General features: G+C 51.1%; 1 protein-coding gene across 4 annotated transcripts in view; it reads right to left on the bottom strand.

Moving 5' to 3' along the window:
• Nucleotides 1-1,092: 1,092 nt before the first annotated feature.
• LOC140455146 (PHD finger protein 1-like) overlaps nt 1,093-19,273 on the bottom strand; it is a 78,128-nt gene continuing 59,947 nt past the window's right edge. For all 4 annotated transcript variants that reach the window (XM_072549828.1, XM_072549826.1, XM_072549825.1 and 1 more), the window contains 7 exons: nt 16,512-16,635; nt 13,893-13,960; nt 11,982-12,125; nt 11,163-11,286; nt 9,474-9,565; nt 6,391-6,486; nt 1,093-1,496 (listed from right to left, as the gene is read on the bottom strand). In XM_072549828.1, the coding sequence (XP_072405929.1) occupies nt 1,112-1,496; nt 6,391-6,486; nt 9,474-9,565; nt 11,163-11,286; nt 11,982-12,125; nt 13,893-13,960; nt 16,512-16,635 (1,033 nt within the window). In that variant the 3' untranslated portion in view covers nt 1,093-1,111. The remainder of the gene's footprint in view (nt 1,497-6,390; nt 6,487-9,473; nt 9,566-11,162; nt 11,287-11,981; nt 12,126-13,892; nt 13,961-16,511; nt 16,636-19,273) is intronic.

The following is a 19,273-nucleotide window of genomic DNA, read 5'->3' as shown; positions in this document are numbered from 1 at the left end:
ATGGGGATGACCGAGGAGAGTGACAGGATGTCTAACGGAGAATTGCTGACCCGGGGAAGGGACACAGGGTATAACAGGTTGCAATACGCAAACAGAAAGTGCCGCACAGTCCCATGCACAGCCTCCAGTGTCCCCCGCACAGTCCCATATACAGTCCCATACACAACCCCCAGTGTCACCCGCACAGTCCCATACACAACCTCAAGTGTCCCCTGCACAGACCCATACACAGCCTCCAGTGTCCCCCGCACAGTCCCATACACCGTCCCCAGTGTCCCCCGCACAGTCCCATATGCCGTCCCCAGTGTCCCCCGCACAGTCCCATATGCCGTCCCCAGTGTCCCCTGCACAGTCCCATACACAGCCCCCAGTATCCCCCGTACAGTCCCCAGCAACTCTCGCACTGCCCCACAAATGCAGTCCCCAGTGTCTCCCTCACAATCCCATACACACCTCCCAGCGTCCCCCGCACAGTCCCATACACAGTCCCCAGTGTCCCCCGTACAGTCCCATACACAGTCCCCAGTGTGCCCCACACAGTCCCACACACATCCCCCAGTGTCCAACGCACACATAGTTCCCCAGTATCGCTTGCACAGTTTGATATACTTGACCCAAGATCCCCAACACGGTCCCACCGCACCTTTCTGCCCATTTCTCTCAGAGACTCTGGGCCCAGCACAATCTAAATCCCTCTCATGTCTCAGACTTCCCTGCACCATCAGTCCCGCTCGCAATATTAAAGAGAGGGCTCTTGCGATATTAAAATCTCTCAGTGACAGTCCCCCGTGGCATCTCCATTAGCACACACACTTGCGTTTGGGCAGTGGGGGGTGGGGGTGGGGGGGGGTGCATACCACAGAAGCGGAAAGGCTAACGGAATTGGGCCCGAAGAACTGCGAAAAAGAAGATTACAAAAACAAAACGCGTGCAGTTTAAAAGCCCCGCTCCTGATGCCGAGCGGATGCCTGGTTCGGGGAAAGCTGTTTCAAGGTTTGGCAGTTGGTTCCTCGGACCCGCAAACCACCTCCCCCCCCCCACCCCCCCCAACACAACCCCTTCCTTCCTGCACCTCCTCCCCCTCAGATGCGACTCTCCGGGGAGGGGGGAGCTAAAATATGGAGGGGCCACCCCACTCCACCAGGTACTGCACTTTGTTGTCCAGGGTGAGCCGACGGGCCAGGATCCGCACAGTCTCTCCCCGTGCCAGTCTGCCCATCGCCCCGAAGTAGCTGTTGACCGACGAGCGCAGGTAGGAGAGTGGCAGGTCGTCATCGCTGGAGTCGCATTGCGACCGGGCCTCCATCGGGATGTCCGAACTGTCCTCCTCCTCCTCTTCGTCCTCCTCCTCCTCCTCATCCTCTTCCTCCTCCTCTTCCCCCTCATCCTCCTGCTCCGTCTCAGCGGCGTCTCCAGACCTCTCGTCTGCCCCCTCCTCACAGTCCGACAGCCGGTTGCCAATGCCGACGGCCTTTGCCTGAGTGCCCGAATTCTCACTAGGGGGGTGGGGGTGGGGGGGCGACACAAGGTCACAGCGTCACAGAAGCCTAACAGGTAGGCCAAGCCCAGCCAAAAGAAACAAGCTCCTAACTATCCCAATCCCACTTGCCCCATGGCACTGCCCATTTGCAAGTGGACGCCTAAATTCTTCTTCAGTGTCTTGAGGGTTTCTGCCCTCATTCGCCCATCTCATTGTGGTGAACATTTTCCTCATCCCCTCCCCCCCAACCCCCACCCTAAACCTCCTGCCACTTGCCTGAAAACGTGCAAACCCCACCCTGAGGATGGAACTGAACCCTAGCGCTCTGAGGCAGCAGTGCTAACCCCTGAGCCACCACATGTGGGCCAGGCTGGGTCAAGCTGGCAGACCTCCTCCCCAGAAGGACAGGAGCAAACTAGTTGGGCAAACACAGGAAGGGGTAATGCTCCTTCCTGCACGGGCCCCTCAATGTTTGCACATTAACCTTGAAAGGGTCTAGAAAAGACTTACAAGGATGTTGCCAGGGTTGGAGGGTTTGAGCTATGGGGAGAGGCTGAATGGGCTGGGGCTGTTTTCCCTGGAGCGTCAGAGGCTGAGAGGGTGACCTTTATAGAGGTTCATAAAATCATGAGGGGCGTGGGTAGGATAAATAGATAAGGGCTTTTCCCTGGGGTGAGGGAGGACAGAACTAGAGGGCATTGGTTTAGGGTGAGGGGGAGAAGACATAAAAGGGACCTAAGGGGCAGCTTTTTCCCGCTGAAGGTGGTACGTGTATGGAATGAGCTGCCAGAGGAAGTGGTGGAGGCTGGCACAACTACAGCATTTTAGAAGCAGTTGGATGGGTACATGAATAGGAAGGGTTTAGTGGGATATGGGCCAAGTGCTGGCAAATGAGACTAGATTAGGTTAGGATATCTGGTTAGCATGGATATGTTGGACCAAAGGGTCTGTTTCCATGTTGTACTTATCTATGACTATTTCAATTCCACCCCCACTTCAGGCTCCTCTGCTCCCAGTCTATCCAGGCATTCAAACTCTCCAGCTCGGGTAATACCCTGGGGAATGGGGGACGAGGGTGAGGGTGAGTCTATCAGCATAGAGACAGTCCTGCAATGCCCCCTGTTGGAGGAGGAGATGGCTACATGGTAATGTCACGAGACTCGTAATCCAGAGACCTAGGCATCATGAGGAAAATTATCAGTTCAAATCCTACCAAATCACAGCTACTGGTGGTGAATCTACAATGAAATATCAATAAAATTTCAAATATTAAAAACTAGTTGAGCGATGGTGACCCTGAAACAAGCCCTGGCTGTTGCAAAAATCCATCTAGTTTGCTCATGTCATTCAGGGAAGGAAGTCTACAGTGGTTAGCACTGCTGCCTCACAGCACCAGGGCACCAGGTACGATCCCACTCTCATGCAACTGTCTGTGTGGAGTTAGCACATTGTCCCCGTGTCTGTGTGGGTTTCCTCCAGGTGCTCCGGTTTCCTCCCACAGCCCACAGATATGCAGGTTAGGTGGACTGGCCATTGGAAATTACCCACAGTGTCCAAGGCTGTGCAGGCCAGGTAGGTTAGCCATGAGAAATGCAGGGTTACAGGGATAGGGCAAAGGGGGCAAGTCAATATGGGATGTTCTTTGGAGGGTTGGTGTGGGCTGAATGGCCTGTGCCCACACTGTAGGGCTTCTATTAATTGTTTGCGACTTCAGACCCACAGGTCAACTGTGAGCTGACCTTGTTAAAGCCTAGGTCAAGGACAGCTAGGAACATCACTCCAATGTCCACATCCCACGATGAGATATACACACATCTATATAGCAGATTGAACATTACTGCTTAATGTGTCCTTAATGTAACAGTGTGGTATAAGATATGCAGATATGAGAAGCTGAGATTTTTTTTTAATCGTGAATTCAACAGGAGAGAATCACAAGAATACCAAGTTTCCAAGGAAACCATTTATATGGAATGGGAAACGAGTACTGATTGGTTGGCAAGTGGACTTTGATTGGTTGAGATGTTGCCCCGGCGAGTGCACCAAGGCAACAGTTATTCACGAAGCTTTTGCTTTAAATGAAAACGATGGGGTCAGCAAATTTAACGCGTCGACGAATTGCGCCACTTTCAACTGAACAGAAGCTTGGGGGACAACTTCCCCTCGGGTCAGTTCACAAGGCAACACACCTCAACCAATTGGGGTTAACTTGCCACCTGGCACCCACCTCCTGTGCAGGACACATTGGCATTCCCCCTCGAAATATGGGCCCCTTGTATCTGTCCTGAAAAGCTATCATTAAAGTTTTCCTTCACAAAGATATACAGCAGGGTTACACCTTGCAAGTCAAAGTGTACATCATACATCATATGCAGCAAAGTTACACCATGTAGGAAGCATTACTTGACCGGATTATGCCAGAATTGGAGGTGGTTGTGAGGATGGTTTACTGGATCGACAGCTGAAATTTGTCGGTTGTCTTGAGTCATAGAGATGTGCAGCATAGAAACAGACCCTTCGGTCCAACTTGTCCATGCCGACCAGATACCCCAACCCGATCTAGTCCCACCTTCCAGCACTCGGCCCATATCCCTCTAAACCCTTCCTATTTAGATTAGATTAGATTAGATTTCCTACAGTGTGGAAACAGACCCTTCGGCCCAACAAGTCCACACCGACCCTCCGAAGAGCAACCCACCCAGATCCCTTCCTCCTAACGTACCTAACTCTATGGGCAGTTTAGCATGACCAATTCACCTGACCTGCACATCTTTGGACTGTGGGAGGAAACTGGAGAACCTGGAGGAAACCCACGCAGACACGGGGAGAATATGCAAACTCCACACAGTTAGTCGCTCGAGGCTGGAATCAAACCCGGCTCCCAGGTGCTGTGAGGCAGCAGTACTAACCACTGAGCCAGTTTGTTGAATGCCTTTTGAAAATCTAGATACACCACATCTACTGGGTCTTCAGCGTCCACTGTGCACATAATGTCTTCATAGAATTCCAGTCGATTAGTTAAAAATGACCTGCCCTTCATGAACCCATACTGCATCTGCCCAACAGGACAATTTCTATCTAGATGCCTTATTATTTCATCCATGATAATCAACTCAAGCATTTTCCCCACTATAGAAGTTAATCTAACTGGTCCGTAATCCATTTTTGTCTACCTCCCTTTTGTAAACAGTGGCATCACATTTGCAGTTTTCCAATCTGCTAGAACTGCCTCAGTGACCAGTGAATTTTAGAAAATGACCACAAGTGCATTTGCTATTTCTCCCGCCATCTTGTTTCGAACTCTGGGATACATTCCATCAGGGTCAGGAGACTTGCCTACCCTTAGCTTCATTAGTTCGGCCAACATTACCTCTTGCCTTGATAAAGACTGTTTCCAGATCCTTATATACCCATCCACATCCCTTTTAAATGTTGCAATTGTACCAGCCTCCACCACTTCCTCTGGCAGCTCATTCCAATACACATACCACCCACTGTGCGAAAAAGTTGCCCTTTAGGTCCCTTTTATATCGTTCCCCTCTCACCCTAAGCCTATGCCCTCTAGTTCTGGACTCCCTCACCCCAGGGAAAAGACTTTGCCTATTTCCCCTATCCACGCCCCTCATAATTTTATAAACCTCTATCAGGTCACCCCTCAGCCTCCGACGCTCCAGGGAAAACAGCCCCAGCCTGTTCAGCCTCTCCCTGTAGCTCAAATCCTCCAACCCTGGCAACATCCTTGTAAATCTTTTCTGAACCCTTTCGAGTTTCACAACATCTTTCCAATTGGAAGGAGACCAGAACAGGTTGGACAGACTGGACTTATTGACACTGGAGTTTAGAACATTGAAGGGTGACTTGATTGAAGATCCTGAATGATCTTGAGAAGATGGATGTAGAAAGGATGTCTCCCTCTTGTGGGCGACTCCGGAACTAGGGAACACCTGTTTTGAAATTAGGGATCACATTTTCAGGATAAGGGGGAAGAGATTTTTTTTTTTCTCAAGAGACTTTGGAATACTGCCTCAGGTGGGGGAATTGAGGGGGGGGGGTGGCTTGACTATTTTTGAGGACAGAGATAGATAGATTCTTAGGTTGGGGGGGGGGGTGCCGGTCAAAGATTAATCGAGAGTAGATAGGAACATGGAATTCAAAACACAAACAAATCAGCCACGATCTCATTGATTGGGAGAGTAAGCTCAAAAGGCTGAATAATCTACTCCTGTTTCTATTTTGTATGTTTGGGTTATAGCACAGCATATTATGTAACAGCTACATGAGTGATATGCCCTTTAATCACACAATGACCGATATAACTCTGTAACAAAGCATGTTCTAAAATGTTTACATGCACACATCCTTGGTACAAAAAGTGTGTTTAGATAAATACACAGTTGGGTTGCATGTGTTTATATATAGACCCTCTGTCTTAAACATGCACAGGAGTTTTACAACTTTGCAACATACTGTATGCTCCATCCCTGTGACATACAGTGAGAGATATAAACTATATGCAGGCACACTTTAATACAGTGTGTGCTTACTTAATATATACAGGAGAGTTACAGCCGGTGACTCCCATGATGTTACACAGGTAAAAATAATGTGGAACACTTGGCCTGGGGAGAGTTGAGGCAGAAGGTATTGATGGACAGTACTGATGTTTTTGAGATTAAATTGGTTAACATTTGAAGCACGGGAGGATGCTGAGACAGGGTGAGATTGATGGACATGGAGGAATAATCCAAAGCTACCTGCGTTGGGCTGAATGGCTTCCTTCACTGGTCTCCTTCCAGGTTTTAATGGCTCTTTGCCTAGTGAATGGCTCCTGACTTGAGCTGCTCTGGGGGGAGGGGAGGGGAGTTGTGGTGGTGATGGGGTTGTGTGGAACATCATTGAGGGTCTCTTACCCATACTCGAAGGAGGAGGAGGAGGACGAGGACTCCAGACTGCGGACTGCGTTCGAGGACGGCTGGATCGATGCATACATCATCTTTGGAGGCGTCCTACCGAGGGAAGAGAGAGAGAGAGGCAGAGAGAGAGAGAGAGAGGTGTAGAGAGAGAGAGGGAGGGAGGTAGAGACACAGGTATAGAGAGAGAGAGAGAGAGAGAGAGAGAGAAAGAGAGGGAGGGAGTTAGACAGACAGGGGAGATAGAGAAAGAGAGACAGACAGACAGACAGACAGACAGACAGAGAGAGAGAGAGACAGGTAGTGAAAAAAGAGACAGGTATAGAGGAAGGGGTATAGAGAGAGAGAAAAAAAAGAGAAGAGAGAGAGGGGTAAAGAGAGAGAGACAAAAAAGTCATTGAGCCATTATACTGCAATCACAAATGTCATATTTGTACATGGGGTGCTCTAACTGAAATGGCTGAGCATTGCTTCAATGGGCCAAATTGCCTCTTCCTCTGCCTGATGTCCCAGCTCTAAGTTTCAGAAACAAATTACGGTCACAGGGAGAGAGGATCGCATCTTCAGGGCCATGGTGAAGGACAGAGAGCCATGGAGTCGGAGTGGGCCATGGGTCCAAGGCGCTAGCGCCAACAGGATGGGTGAAATGGACCAGGGATTGTGATATATTTACTCCCAGGTGCTGTTGCTCAAGGTGTGGTGGAGGGGCGGTTGGGAAATGGAAGCCGGCAAAATTCCAAAACAATGCCGCAGGGTATCACACCAAGAGCGTGGGTGAGGCCAAAGGTGCGTCTGGCTGTGAGACACACTCCCCCAGGGCACTGCACTGGAGCGCTGGCCTTGAATCACGTGCTCACATCCCTGGAGTGGGACTTGAGACCTTCCCTGGTTTGGAGGGGACAGTCCTGTCCACTGAGCTGCGCAAGGTGCGATATATGAAGGAGAAGCAGCAAACAGGGTGCTGGGCAGGAAAAGGAGACAGGAAATGGTGACACAGAAGACAGTCTGATAATGGCACAGATAGCGAGGCTGGGTCATTCCACTATTTCAACTTACAGACCCAGAGGGTCAGAAGTCTAAGGATACAGGGGCAGCCCGTTGACAACAGAGATGGGGAGAAATGTCTTTACCCAGTTAGTGGGCAAGCCTGTGGCATTCCTACCGCACAAAGCATGGAGGTCAAAACATTGAATGCTTTCAAGAAGGAGTTGGATATAGCTCTTAGGGCTAAAGGGATCAAAGGGTAAGGGGGGAGACGGTGGGAACAGGGGACTCAGTTCAATGACTAACCGTGACCCTATTGAATGGCAGAGCGGCCGTGAAGGGCCGAATGGCCTGCCCCTGTTTTCTGTCATTCGGGCGCAATAGGGCAACCAGAATGGGGCCCTGACACCAGGCTATCCCAGCCAGCCCCTCGTCCTGCAGCACACCCCCACCCTCAATCCCCGCAGCAGCCCAGGGGCGGGTGAAGCCCAGGATGTTTCTCCACCACCTTCCCACCGGGACGGGGAAGTGTGGTGGGGAAACAGCCAGAAACCAACGTCACAGCCGCTACTCCTAAGCCGAGTGAGGGGCTGTCCTCCCCGCTGTGGCCCAATTATCCAATTAGTGGTACTTAACGCACAATGCCCGCTCACCCCAGCTCACGGGAGTCTGCCGTACGCAGATATCACCCTCTCGACTTATACCTTGCAATAGGAGGACAGGTTTTGGCGGGGGCGAGTGGGGGGGGGTGGTGGTGGTGGTGGTTCAGGAAGTGAGTTACACGCCCAGGAATTCCCAGCTGCTGCAGTCACCATATTGATACTGTGGTTCGGTTCTGGTTAATACTCATCACCATGACCTGTACATCGCGGAACACAGTGTGAGATTTGCCAGTGCGGGTCAATGAAGGGAAAGCTGTCTGGTTGGTGATGGTCACTGCCTGGTACTATAGTGCTACGAATGTATTTGCTTAAGGGGTCATCAGCATTTACCTCCCGTCCCTATTTGCCCTTGACAAGGTGGTGGTGAGCTGCCTTCTTGAGCTGCTGTGTCCACGGACAATGTGACAAAGGAGGGAATTCGTGGATTTTGACCCAGTGACAGTGAAGGAATGCCGAGATATTTTCAGGTCAGGATGGTGAGTGGCTTGGAGGGGAACTTGAAGGCGCTGGTATTCCCATGTACCTGCTGCCCTTGTCCTTCGAGATGGAAGTGGTCGTGGGTTTGGAAGGTGCTGTCTGAGGATTTTTGGTGAATTCCTATAGTACGCACTGCTGCTGCTACTGAGCGTTGGTGGTGGGGGGAGTGGACGCTTGTGGATGTGGTGCCAATCAAGCGGGGGCTGCTTTGTCCTGGCTGGTGTCGAGTTCCTCGAGTGTTGTTGGAGCTGCACTCCTCCAGGGCAAGTGTGGAATACAACCCTCACACCCTTGAATTGTGCCTTGTATGTGGTGGACAGACTTTGGGGAATCAAGAGGTGAGTTACTCACTGCAGAGCTCTCAACTACTGAGCTTCTCAACCATTGACCTGATCTTGGACAGTGTTTAAATAGTGAGTCCAGTTCTGGTCAATGAGAACCCCCAGTATGTGGGAGTCAGTGATGGTAACGCCTCTGAATGTCAAGGGGTAATGGTTAGATTGGTCTCCTCCTGGAGGCGGTCATTCCCTAGCACATTTACTACTTGCCATTTGACAGCCCCAGCTGGGGATATTGTCCAGATCTTGTTGCACTTGGATGTGGACTGCTTCAGTATCTGAGAAGTCATGAATGGTGCTGAGCATTGTGCAATCATTGGCGAACATCCCCACTTAGGATGGAGGGGAGGCCATGGTTGAAGCAGCTACCCTGAGAAACTCCTGCAGAGACGTTCTGTTTAATGTCAACATCAGACCTTGTGGCTCTTTTGCACCAATTCAAGGGCTCCACCGGTGTCTCTCAGAGTCCAATGGAACATGCTCATTGGCCTCTAACAGTACTTCCTCATTGGGGCACACAAAGCCCATTGGCCGAAACCCAACGTGATGAGGAGAAACGTCTGGAGGGTGTAAGATTCCTCGATCATCAGTGAAATGTAAAGATATTAGACGGTGCACCTACCTCTCGGTACTCTCCCTGATGGCACACGTGTTGGCACTGCCTCGGCAGCCTTGGTAAGACTGGTTGGGGCTGGAGGGGTTCGCGACCACGTTCTGCAGGCACAAAGAACACTGACTGTCACCTCCCCCCCTGATCTCCAACACCCTCCCAGGGCCCAGCCTCTGAACCCTGGGCAAAGACACGTTCTGGCGGCTGGAGGGAGTCCAAACCGAGCTCAGTCTGTGGTGACTCCCAATCCCACCACAGCATGCGTCGGTCACTCCCTCAAACCAGACACCATTCCCAGAGAGTCAGAGTGAACACGGGAAACCACACCTGAAATGGACAGGGAGGGAAACGTGGAACGCTCTCCAATCAATGGCTACAGAGGCTTACTTCTTCATAGAATCCCCAGTGTGAAAGCAGACCATTCGGCCCATTGAGTCCATAGCAACCCTCTGAACAGCATCCTACCCAGACCCATTCCCCCCTCTACATTACCCCTGTTATCCCACATTTCCCATGGCTAACCCACTTAGGCTGCACATCCTTAAACACTGTGGGGTGTTTTAGCATGGTCAATCCACCCTGATTTGCACATCTTTGGATTGTGGGTTGAAACCAGAGCACCCAGAGGAAACCCACACAGACACGGGGAGAATGTGCAAACTCCACACAGACAGTCGCCTGAGGCTGGAATCGAACCTGGGTCCCTGGCGCTGTCAATGCCAACCACTGAGCCACCTAAAGTTTTCAAGACAAACATCAACTGATTTTTTTTTCTTGCTGTTGGCAAAGGGGATCGAGGGACATGAAGCTAAACTGGGCAAGTTACAGATCAGCCAGGATCTCAGAGATTTTATTGGTACGTGCCCTCAAGTCTAGGAATACAAGGGTGCAGTGAAAAGGGGATAGGATCACCACTCGCTGGTGCAATCGTGGGTTACAAAAGCAGAATTTAAAAAAAACAACAGGAGAAATAAAAGTACAGAAACAAAAGGGAAGAAAAAATTTCCAGATCTTCTTCAAGACCCTTCTCAAAAAAAGGAGAATGGAACACTCCGTCAGCCAGTCAGTCTCGCATCGATCGCCAGGAACACCCACATTTCCACTGCTGCCAACAACTCAGAGCCAGGATGGTGGGAGGGATGGAGGGTTTGGTGTTTTGGGGAGGGGGGGGGATGTGAGAGTGTTTTGCCACCAACTGAATGGTCTCACCTTCTACTTATTTACCACATGGAGGGCAGCGGTTCAAGGCAACAGCTCACCCCACTCTGTTCCAGGGCAATCACAAATGGAGATACAACACTGGTGCAGGGGATGGAGCTGGAACTGGAGGCGGTGGAGGGAATGGTGTTTTGGTGGCGGGGGGGACGGTTGATGTTTACAGCTGAATACCGTGCTCCCAAAACGGCTCCATCCTGCCACCGTGACACTGAGACGCACACACACTGACGTGCACGTACAGACACCCTCACCCCCTCCCCACACACACACATACACACACACAGAGTCTCAGACAGATAGACACAGACACTCCTACAAACACACACACACACACTCCTACAGAGAAAGAGACAGAGACAGACACACACTCTCCTACAGAGAAAGCGAGAGAGAGAGACACATGCACACACACACACACTCCCATAGACATCGACACACAGACACTCCCCCAAAGAGTTCCTGTCCCATTCTCTGGGAGCTCACCTGGCTGATGGCTTTCTGTAGCAGGCGGCGTGCCTGCCTGGTCTTCAGCTCGTACAGATCCTGGGGCTCCCTCTGGGAAGGACGCCCCTTGGCCTTCACCTTCTTCACTCCGTCAAGCTCAGACCTGGACCGGGTACAAACAACAACAAACCTTCTCAGGGTCTCACCTTCCCAAAGTAACAGCACCTAAACCTGTATGGTGGGCACAGGACAGTAGTGTCAGGCTCCCCATCACCCTCAGCCTTGCCTCCCAGCTTCATGACGAACTTCCAGAGCAAGGAGCTGACCCCGACCGGGTGTTGCAGACTGGCACATCCCACGGTCCAGGACAACATGCTGAGGAATGCACTAAAGTTTGGGTCAGCTGCTACCAAGGGGCAGTGGGGAAAGACCACTGTCTGAGGGCAATAACATTCCTAGGGTTAATGTGTTATAATCCCCTTTAGTTTGTATCAGAACATACTTCATTTCTGATCATTTGATAAATGTTCCAAATGTGCATTTGGATCGGGACATCCAAGAGACCAATGTGCTCAATGGTCAAACAGCACTTTTCATTCCATCTTCTATAACGCCCGATTCCAACAGGCTTGGGAATAATTAATAAAGCAAGCATATGTTTGCACTGAAATGATGCAGGAGTAATTTAATAGCGGTATCGATCTTCAAGATGGATCAAAGTGGAACTGGAAAGGCATTTTCCACACAAACACCTTGTTGTACTCGCATTACCCCAGTATGCAGCGACTCTATATTGGCACAAGCGCTCTGCCAGTGCGGGCCGTGGGGTGCTGTCTCTCTGGCCCGGCCAACACTGACCTTTTGGGAGATGAGCTGGCAGAGGACTCCATCAGCTGGTCTGCAATGGCACACAGGGTGGCAGCAGGCGGGGGCTGAGGTGGCACCCGCTCCTGTAGGCCAAAGATACACTTCTTCTTCTTGATCTCCTTTCCAGACACAAATCTGGAGAGACATAGAGAGAAAGAGACAGCGAGACAGAGTGTGGGCGTGAGTTGTACAAAAGGAAGAGACAGGGTCTCTCTCTCTCTCTCTCACACACACACACACACACACAGGAAATAGAACAAGATTTTAAAAAGTTTTCTGGGATGGAGGAGCAGTTTGTGAAGAGAGACATAGAGAGAGAGAGAGCCAGAGCCAGAGTGAGAGACAGAGCAAGAGACACAGACGGACAGAAAGGCGGACAGTGAGCGAGAGAGACAGAGCGAGAGAGACAGAGCGCGATGGAGCGAGAGAGACAGAGCGAGAGACAGACAGAGAGGGAGACAGACAGAGAGGGAGACAGACAGAGCGGGAGACAGACAGAGCGGGAGACAGACAGAGCGGGAGACAGACAGAGCGGGAGACAGACAGAGCGGGAGACAGACAGAGCGGGAGACAGACAGAGCGGGAGACAGACAGAGCGGGAGACAGACAGAGCGGGAGACAGACAGAGCGGGAGACAGACAGAGCGGGAGACAGACAGAGCGGGAGACAGACAGAGCGGGAGACAGACAGAGCGGGAGACAGACAGAGCGGGAGACAGACAGAGCGGGAGACAGACAGAGCGGGAGACAGACAGAGCGGGAGACAGACAGAGAGGGAGACAGACAGAGAGGGAGACAGACAGAGAGGGAGACAGACAGAGAGGGAGACAGACAGAGAGAGAAGAGAGACAGAGAGAGAGAGAAGAGAGACAGAGAGAGAGAGAGAGAGAGAAGAGAGACAGAGAGAGAGAGAAGAGAGACAGAGAGAGAGAGAAGAGAGACAGAGAGAGAGGGACAGAGAGAGAGGGACAGAGAGAGAGGGACAGAGAGAGAGGGACAGAGAGAGAGGGACAGAGAGAGAGGGACAGACAGAGAGGGACAGACAGAGAGGGACAGACAGAGAGGGACAGAGAGACAGAGAGAGAGAGAGAGAGAGAGAGAGAGAGAGAGAGAGAGAGAGAGAGAATGACCAAATTGGTAGAGTAAGGAGAGATAACGAAAGATGATGGAGAGAAAGGTAAAAAAGAGAGAGAAGATAGTGAGAGTGAATAAGAGACAAAGGGGAGAGAGAGAGAGCATGAGAGCAAGAGGAAGTGAGCACGCGGAGTGAGCTAGCGAGAACACACAGGAAGGGGTTAATGAGAAATCGTTGGGAGAATACAAAAAGTGTGGGAGCGGGGGAAGCAATGAAAAATATTAACTATGTGAGAGAGGAGGTGATCAATAGAAGGAAGAAATCACTCCCGCCCAGCAAAGAGACACGCTCATACTCCTCCCCTACACACACAATGCAAGTGCCTGTGTGAGGACCAAGTCTGCCTTACCCTGCAGCAGTGGGTGCACAAGATGGAAAACGGTGTTCTCCCAAATCAGGTGGGGGTTGAGGAAAATCTCTCTTCCCAAGGCAGCAGTGGCATTAAATTGATTCAGCACGGAGTGAGAGGCTTTTTTTCTTCAAGGGGATCAAAGGGAATGGGGCAGACAGGCAGGTAAAACAAAGTTATCGCCATAACTAGACCAGCGGCGATCTGATCAGCTAGCAGAGTAAAACTCAAGGGGCCGAATGGCCGCTGAATGTTCCATGTTGCTACTCCGATATGTTAGGATCTCACAGAGGGATAAACGTGGGCTGGGAGGCTGACATTCCCAGTGCAATGCCAGCAGTACCCGAGTGGTATACATTTCTGGAGTGGAACTCACCAACACACAAATGCTGAAGATTTCCAAAGGACCAGTCACTGACCTGCTCCTGTGGCTGTTCAGGGCGTTGAGGATCTGCTTGTAGCGTTCCGACTGGGAGGCACTGGAAAGCTGGCCAACGGGAGACAACATGTGAGGTTAAACAGGCCAGACAAGAGCAAAGTGCAGCTGCTAAATCATCCAGGCAGAGTTCACGCCAAGGAACCACAATCAAGAGGCAGAGACCGAGTCACCGTGCGCACGAGAGAGAGAGAGACAGTGTGCGCACAAGACAGAAAGAGAGCACGAGATCATTGCAGTTGAATTCAATAAGAATCTGGAATTAAGAGTCTAATGGTGACTGTGAATCTGTTGGCAATTGTCAGAAAAGCCCACTTGGTTTACTAATGCCTTTTAGGGAAGGAAGTTCTTCTGTCCTTACCTGGTCTGGCCTACAAGTGACTCCTGAACCTCAGCAATGTGGTTGACTCTTAAGAGCCCTCTGGGTAATTAGGGATGGGCAATAAAAACTGGCCAAGCCAGTGACGCCCCCCTCATCCCGTCAACGAACGAAAAAAAGAATTCACCATTTCCTCCTGCTACACTTTCATTTCTCTGTCTGACAAAAATCTGTAGAGACCACTGTCAGATACTCAGATAAGTTACTGCCACAGGGGGCTATTCCAGGAGATGGTGGCCCAGGACTTTGGAGAAGGGGTGCTCTGGTGCGGTGTCTGTGACATCGGGCCGGTGACACTGAGGCCACGTGTTCGGATGCCAACCTGCCACTGCCATAGCCGGCACCACCCCAGACTCCCCGGGCCTGTCTCCCCACCAGCCTGACTTGCAGGGTCCGGGTCCGCGGCTAGGCCCGGGCCACCTGAGAGAGCCGTAGGGTCGGCGATAGGGGACAGAGGTGGACCCCGACGATCAATGACTGGAGGCAGCGACTGAAGAAGCAGGGGATGGAGAACAGGAGGGACAGGGTCCGACCATCCCTAGGCCCCAGCTCGAAGAGGGCGGTTGGTGGGAGGGGTGGGGGGGGTCAGGAGGAGACGCCCATAACCGAGACCCCATTTCAATGACCTCCAGCAACCAGAGGAGGGACAAGATGAAGACAGAAAGACAAACTTGAATGCAGTCATGTCTTGCATTGTGTTCAACATTTCAATATGGCGCCAGAGTGTAGCGACACTTTGAGCATGACACGCAATGAAACACTTTTCACTGTGTTCCTTTTCATACCTACATGACAATAAATCTAAATCCTTTCCCGGGGACGCAAGGACCACAAGCAAAACTGTCCTTTGCCGCGCATCCCTGTCACACTAGGCCAGACCGGGTCAGGACAGTAGATTTCCAACTCTACAAACAAGGTCCAGTGGAGGTAAAGTGGGGGGGGGGGGGGAAGAGAGATTAACGAACCGCACAGATTTCTACGACAATCGAGGTCACCATGATGGAGGCCTGTTTTCAATTCCAGATTTGATCCGCCCAATTTACACACTGCACCCGCTGCCCAGTTCACCCCCTCACCTGCACAGCGTCAGACTCTCGACCACCATCTCCCCCAGCTTCCACCTTGCCTGTCGGAAAACTGACCCGGATTGGAGGAAAATGGCTGGAATTTCACCCCATCCGACACTCTTACAACAATCCCATTGGAATTCTCACCCTGAAAACAGAAGTGATGATAGCTGCCCCAACCACCACCACTCCCCCCGCCCCAGAAAAATAAAACTTGCAGTGGGATAAAGGAAGGTTCTGAAGAACATGGCGGCATGGGGGCTCAGTGGTTAGCACTGCTGCCTCAGTGACAGGGACCCGGGTTCGAATCCAGCCTCGGGTGACTGTCTGTGTGGAGTTTGCACACTCTCCTCGTGTCTGCGTGGGTTTCCTCCCACGGTCCAAAGATGTGCAGGTTAGGGTGAATTGGCCATAGTGCTCAGGGACGTGTAGGTTAGGTGCATTAGTGAGAGGTAATTCTACTCTATTCTACGGTCAACGGTCCAGGCGTTCACGATGATTTGACTCTCCGATTCCCATCACAACTGATGCGATTGCAGAGGGCCTTGGTGAGGAAGGAAGCATGTTCTGACCGGGGAGGGAGTGCAAACGTAGTCTACGAAACTGAATTCTGGGATAGCAGGACTGACATACGAAGAGAGATTGGATTGGTCAGGTCGACGTTCACTGGAGTTCAGACAAATGGGATGGGGACATCTTGTCAACGGCTGTAAAATTCGAAAGGAAATTGCAGGAAGGATATTCCCAACTGGCAGGGAGGTCCAGACCTGGAAGGGTCACAGTTTAAGAACATGGGGGTCGGCTACTGAGGAAGTGAGGAGGAGGAGAAATGGCTTCTCCCAGAGAGTGGGAAGCCTATGGAATTCCCTGCTGCAGAGAAGTTGAGTCTAAAACACTATGTTTTCCAGGAGGAGTTAGACACAGCTCTTGGATCGTAACAGATTAAAGGATGTGAGGAGAAAATGGGAATAGGGTACAGAGTTGGATGATCAGCCATGATAGTCACCAATGGGTTTGAAGGGCCAAATGGCCAATTCCTATTCCTAACATTGTCACAATCGCCCCGTCATACTGGGGCAATTGGGAAGGTGCCCATCTCTCTCTACACGCCCGCCCCTTTCACGCACTAACCCCCGAAGACCCGTCACACACACACCTCACCAAGCAGCAGGTTGTCCCAGTTTTCGTTGGCAAACGCCAAGATCTCGCCCTCAAAGTCAAAGTACTTCTTCCTGCAGCAGGTGCTGAGGTGGTAGAGGATCAGATGTGCAATGTCAGCCCTGAGAAAACCATACAGAGTTTTAACTCGCAGTCCCCATAGCGAAAATCCCAACTCTGTCACAGGCCCCTCCCTCACCTACCCAGACCGAATCACCACCCACTCGGTGTCTTCAAACCAAAGTTACAGTGAAATCCTTCCATGGGGATTCCTGGGGTGGTAGAGGGCAGAGATGGAGAAGGCAGGGAGGAATGGGAGGAGGAAGAGGGGAGAGGGGCAGAGATTCGGTGGTGGGAGAGAGAGAAGAGGGCATATGTATATATAAGAGACAGTGCGAGAGCGTGCGCAAGAGACAGAGCAGAAGCGCACGAGGGACCGAGAGTGTGAACAAGAACAAGAGAGCACGCGAGGGACAGCGCGGGAAGCAAGTGGCACAGTGGTCTGGCTGGAGGCAGGAGAGATGAGGGTAAGTGGGACATAAAGGACCCTGGAGAGACTTGCCGGCGTACATAGAGTTATTGAGACGCAGAGCACAGAAACAGACCCTTCAGTCCAACTTGTCCATGCCAACCAGACATCTCATTTGCCAGCGTTTGGCCCATATCCCTCCAAACCCTTCCTATTCATATACCCATCCAAATGCCTCTTAAATGTCACAATTGTACCAGCCTCCACCACATCCTCTGGCAGCTCATTCCATACACGCATCACTCTCTGCATGAAAATGTTAGCCCTCAGGTCCCTTTTATATCTTTCCCCTCTCACCCTAAACCTATGCCCTCGAGGTCTGCACTCCCCCACCCCAGGGAAAAGATCTTGTCTATTTACCCTATCCATGCCCCTCATGATTTTATAAACCTCTGTAAGGTCACCCCTCAGCCTCTGACGCTCCAGGGAAAACAGCCCCAGCCTGTTCAGCCTCTCCCTGTAGCTCAGATCCTCCAACCCTGGCAACATCCTTGTAAATCTTTTCTGAACCCTTTCAAGTTTCATGACAGCCTTTCGACAGGAAGGAGACCAGAATTGCATGCAATATTCCAACAGTAGCCTAACCAATGTCCTGTACAGCCACAACATGACCTCCCAACTCCTGTACTCAATAAAGGAAAGCATACCAAAAGCCTTCTTCACTATCCTATCTACCTGCGACTCCACTTTCAAGGAGCTATGAACCTGCACTCCAAGGTCTCTCTGTTCAGCAACACTCCTAAGGACCTGACCATTAAGTGTACAAGTCCTGCTAATGATTTACTTTCCCAAAAAGCAGCACCTCGCATTTATCTAAACTAAACTCCATCTGCCACTCCTCAGCCCATTGGCCCATCAGATCAGGATCCCGTTTTACTCTGAGGTAACCTACTTCACTGTCCACTACACTTCCAATTTTGAAGTCATCTGCAAACCTACTAACTATACCTCCTACGTTCACATCCAAATCATTTATACAAATGATGAAAAGCAGTAAATGACACTGAAAATCCAGGAATGAAGGATCATTAAGGCTACAGGGAAAATGCAGGAAGGTGGAATTGAGGCAGATCAGCCATGATCTAGTTTAATGTTGGAACAGCCTTGATGGGCTAAGTGGCCTACTTAAGCTCTTATTTTCTATGAAACCGGGTGAGCTACATCTCCTGGGATTGATTGCATCTCCTTGCAACATTCCTTCTTTATGGCTTTCACTTGCAATGCTTCTGATTCTAGTTTCTGTTTGGTGGGTATCGCCGTCCTATTGCTGTCGCACAGTCCACCTCCACATGATGAGAGTCTGTACTGACCCAGGGACCCACCCCATTGGCTGCAAGGCATCTGCTGAAAGGTCAGACAGATAGTCAATGCCTGAGGTAGCAGCAGAGTTGGGTTGTAGCATTGCCCTGAACCCAGCTGAGCTGTTGTCCAATGGTGGCTCCTTTACCCAGCATCCACGGCAGCCACGAAACCCCTCTATCCCTGGGACTGAGCCTTGAAATCCTTCAGCCCCGAAGAGCGAGCACTTGAGCTGCCACTGTGAATGCTGGGTCAGGAGTTCCCCATTACAGACAGAAGCCACTTCCTGCAGCCTGCCAACTCTCTCGGTGGCCTGTGACCCTGTGTTACAACTCCCAAACCAACGCGACATTTCATCAGTCACGTTCATTCCCCACCGCGGTTTTGTGTGGTGCAACGAGACTTATTTGGGATGAGCAATTAGTGCCCCTTACGTGTGGGCATTGGTTTTTCTTGGGGGCTGGATGAGGCAGCATCTATTGCCAGGGGCAGAAAAGGTATATAGCAGGGTCCACGGTCTTAAAATAATTAGTGGGAAGGGTAGCGGGGTGTCCAGGAGAAATGCATTCTCCAAAAGGGTGGTAGGGACCTCAATCTCCCTGCCCCAGTGGAGCGCACGTTAAAATAAATAATTCAGATATAGACATGCTGACCCAGAGTGGAACCTGAACTGAGGTAGTAACTCTATGGCAGGTAACTCTAAAGGAACCTGTACCAACAAGCAGCAGAACAAACATCATATATAAAATACCCTGCCAGGACTATAACGCTACATCAGACAGACGGGCAGGAAACTAGCCACCAGCATCCACGAACCCCAACTAGCCAGCAAAAGACATGACCCACTATCACTAGTATCCTTACACACAGACGAAGAGGGACACCAGTTCGACTGGGACAACACATCCATCCTGGGACAGGCTAAACAGAGA

This window comes from Chiloscyllium punctatum, chromosome 30, assembly GCF_047496795.1.
Source record: "Chiloscyllium punctatum isolate Juve2018m chromosome 30, sChiPun1.3, whole genome shotgun sequence".
Taxonomy (NCBI): domain Eukaryota; kingdom Metazoa; phylum Chordata; class Chondrichthyes; order Orectolobiformes; family Hemiscylliidae; genus Chiloscyllium; species Chiloscyllium punctatum.
This window is presented reverse-complemented; position numbering and strand designations above follow the sequence as displayed.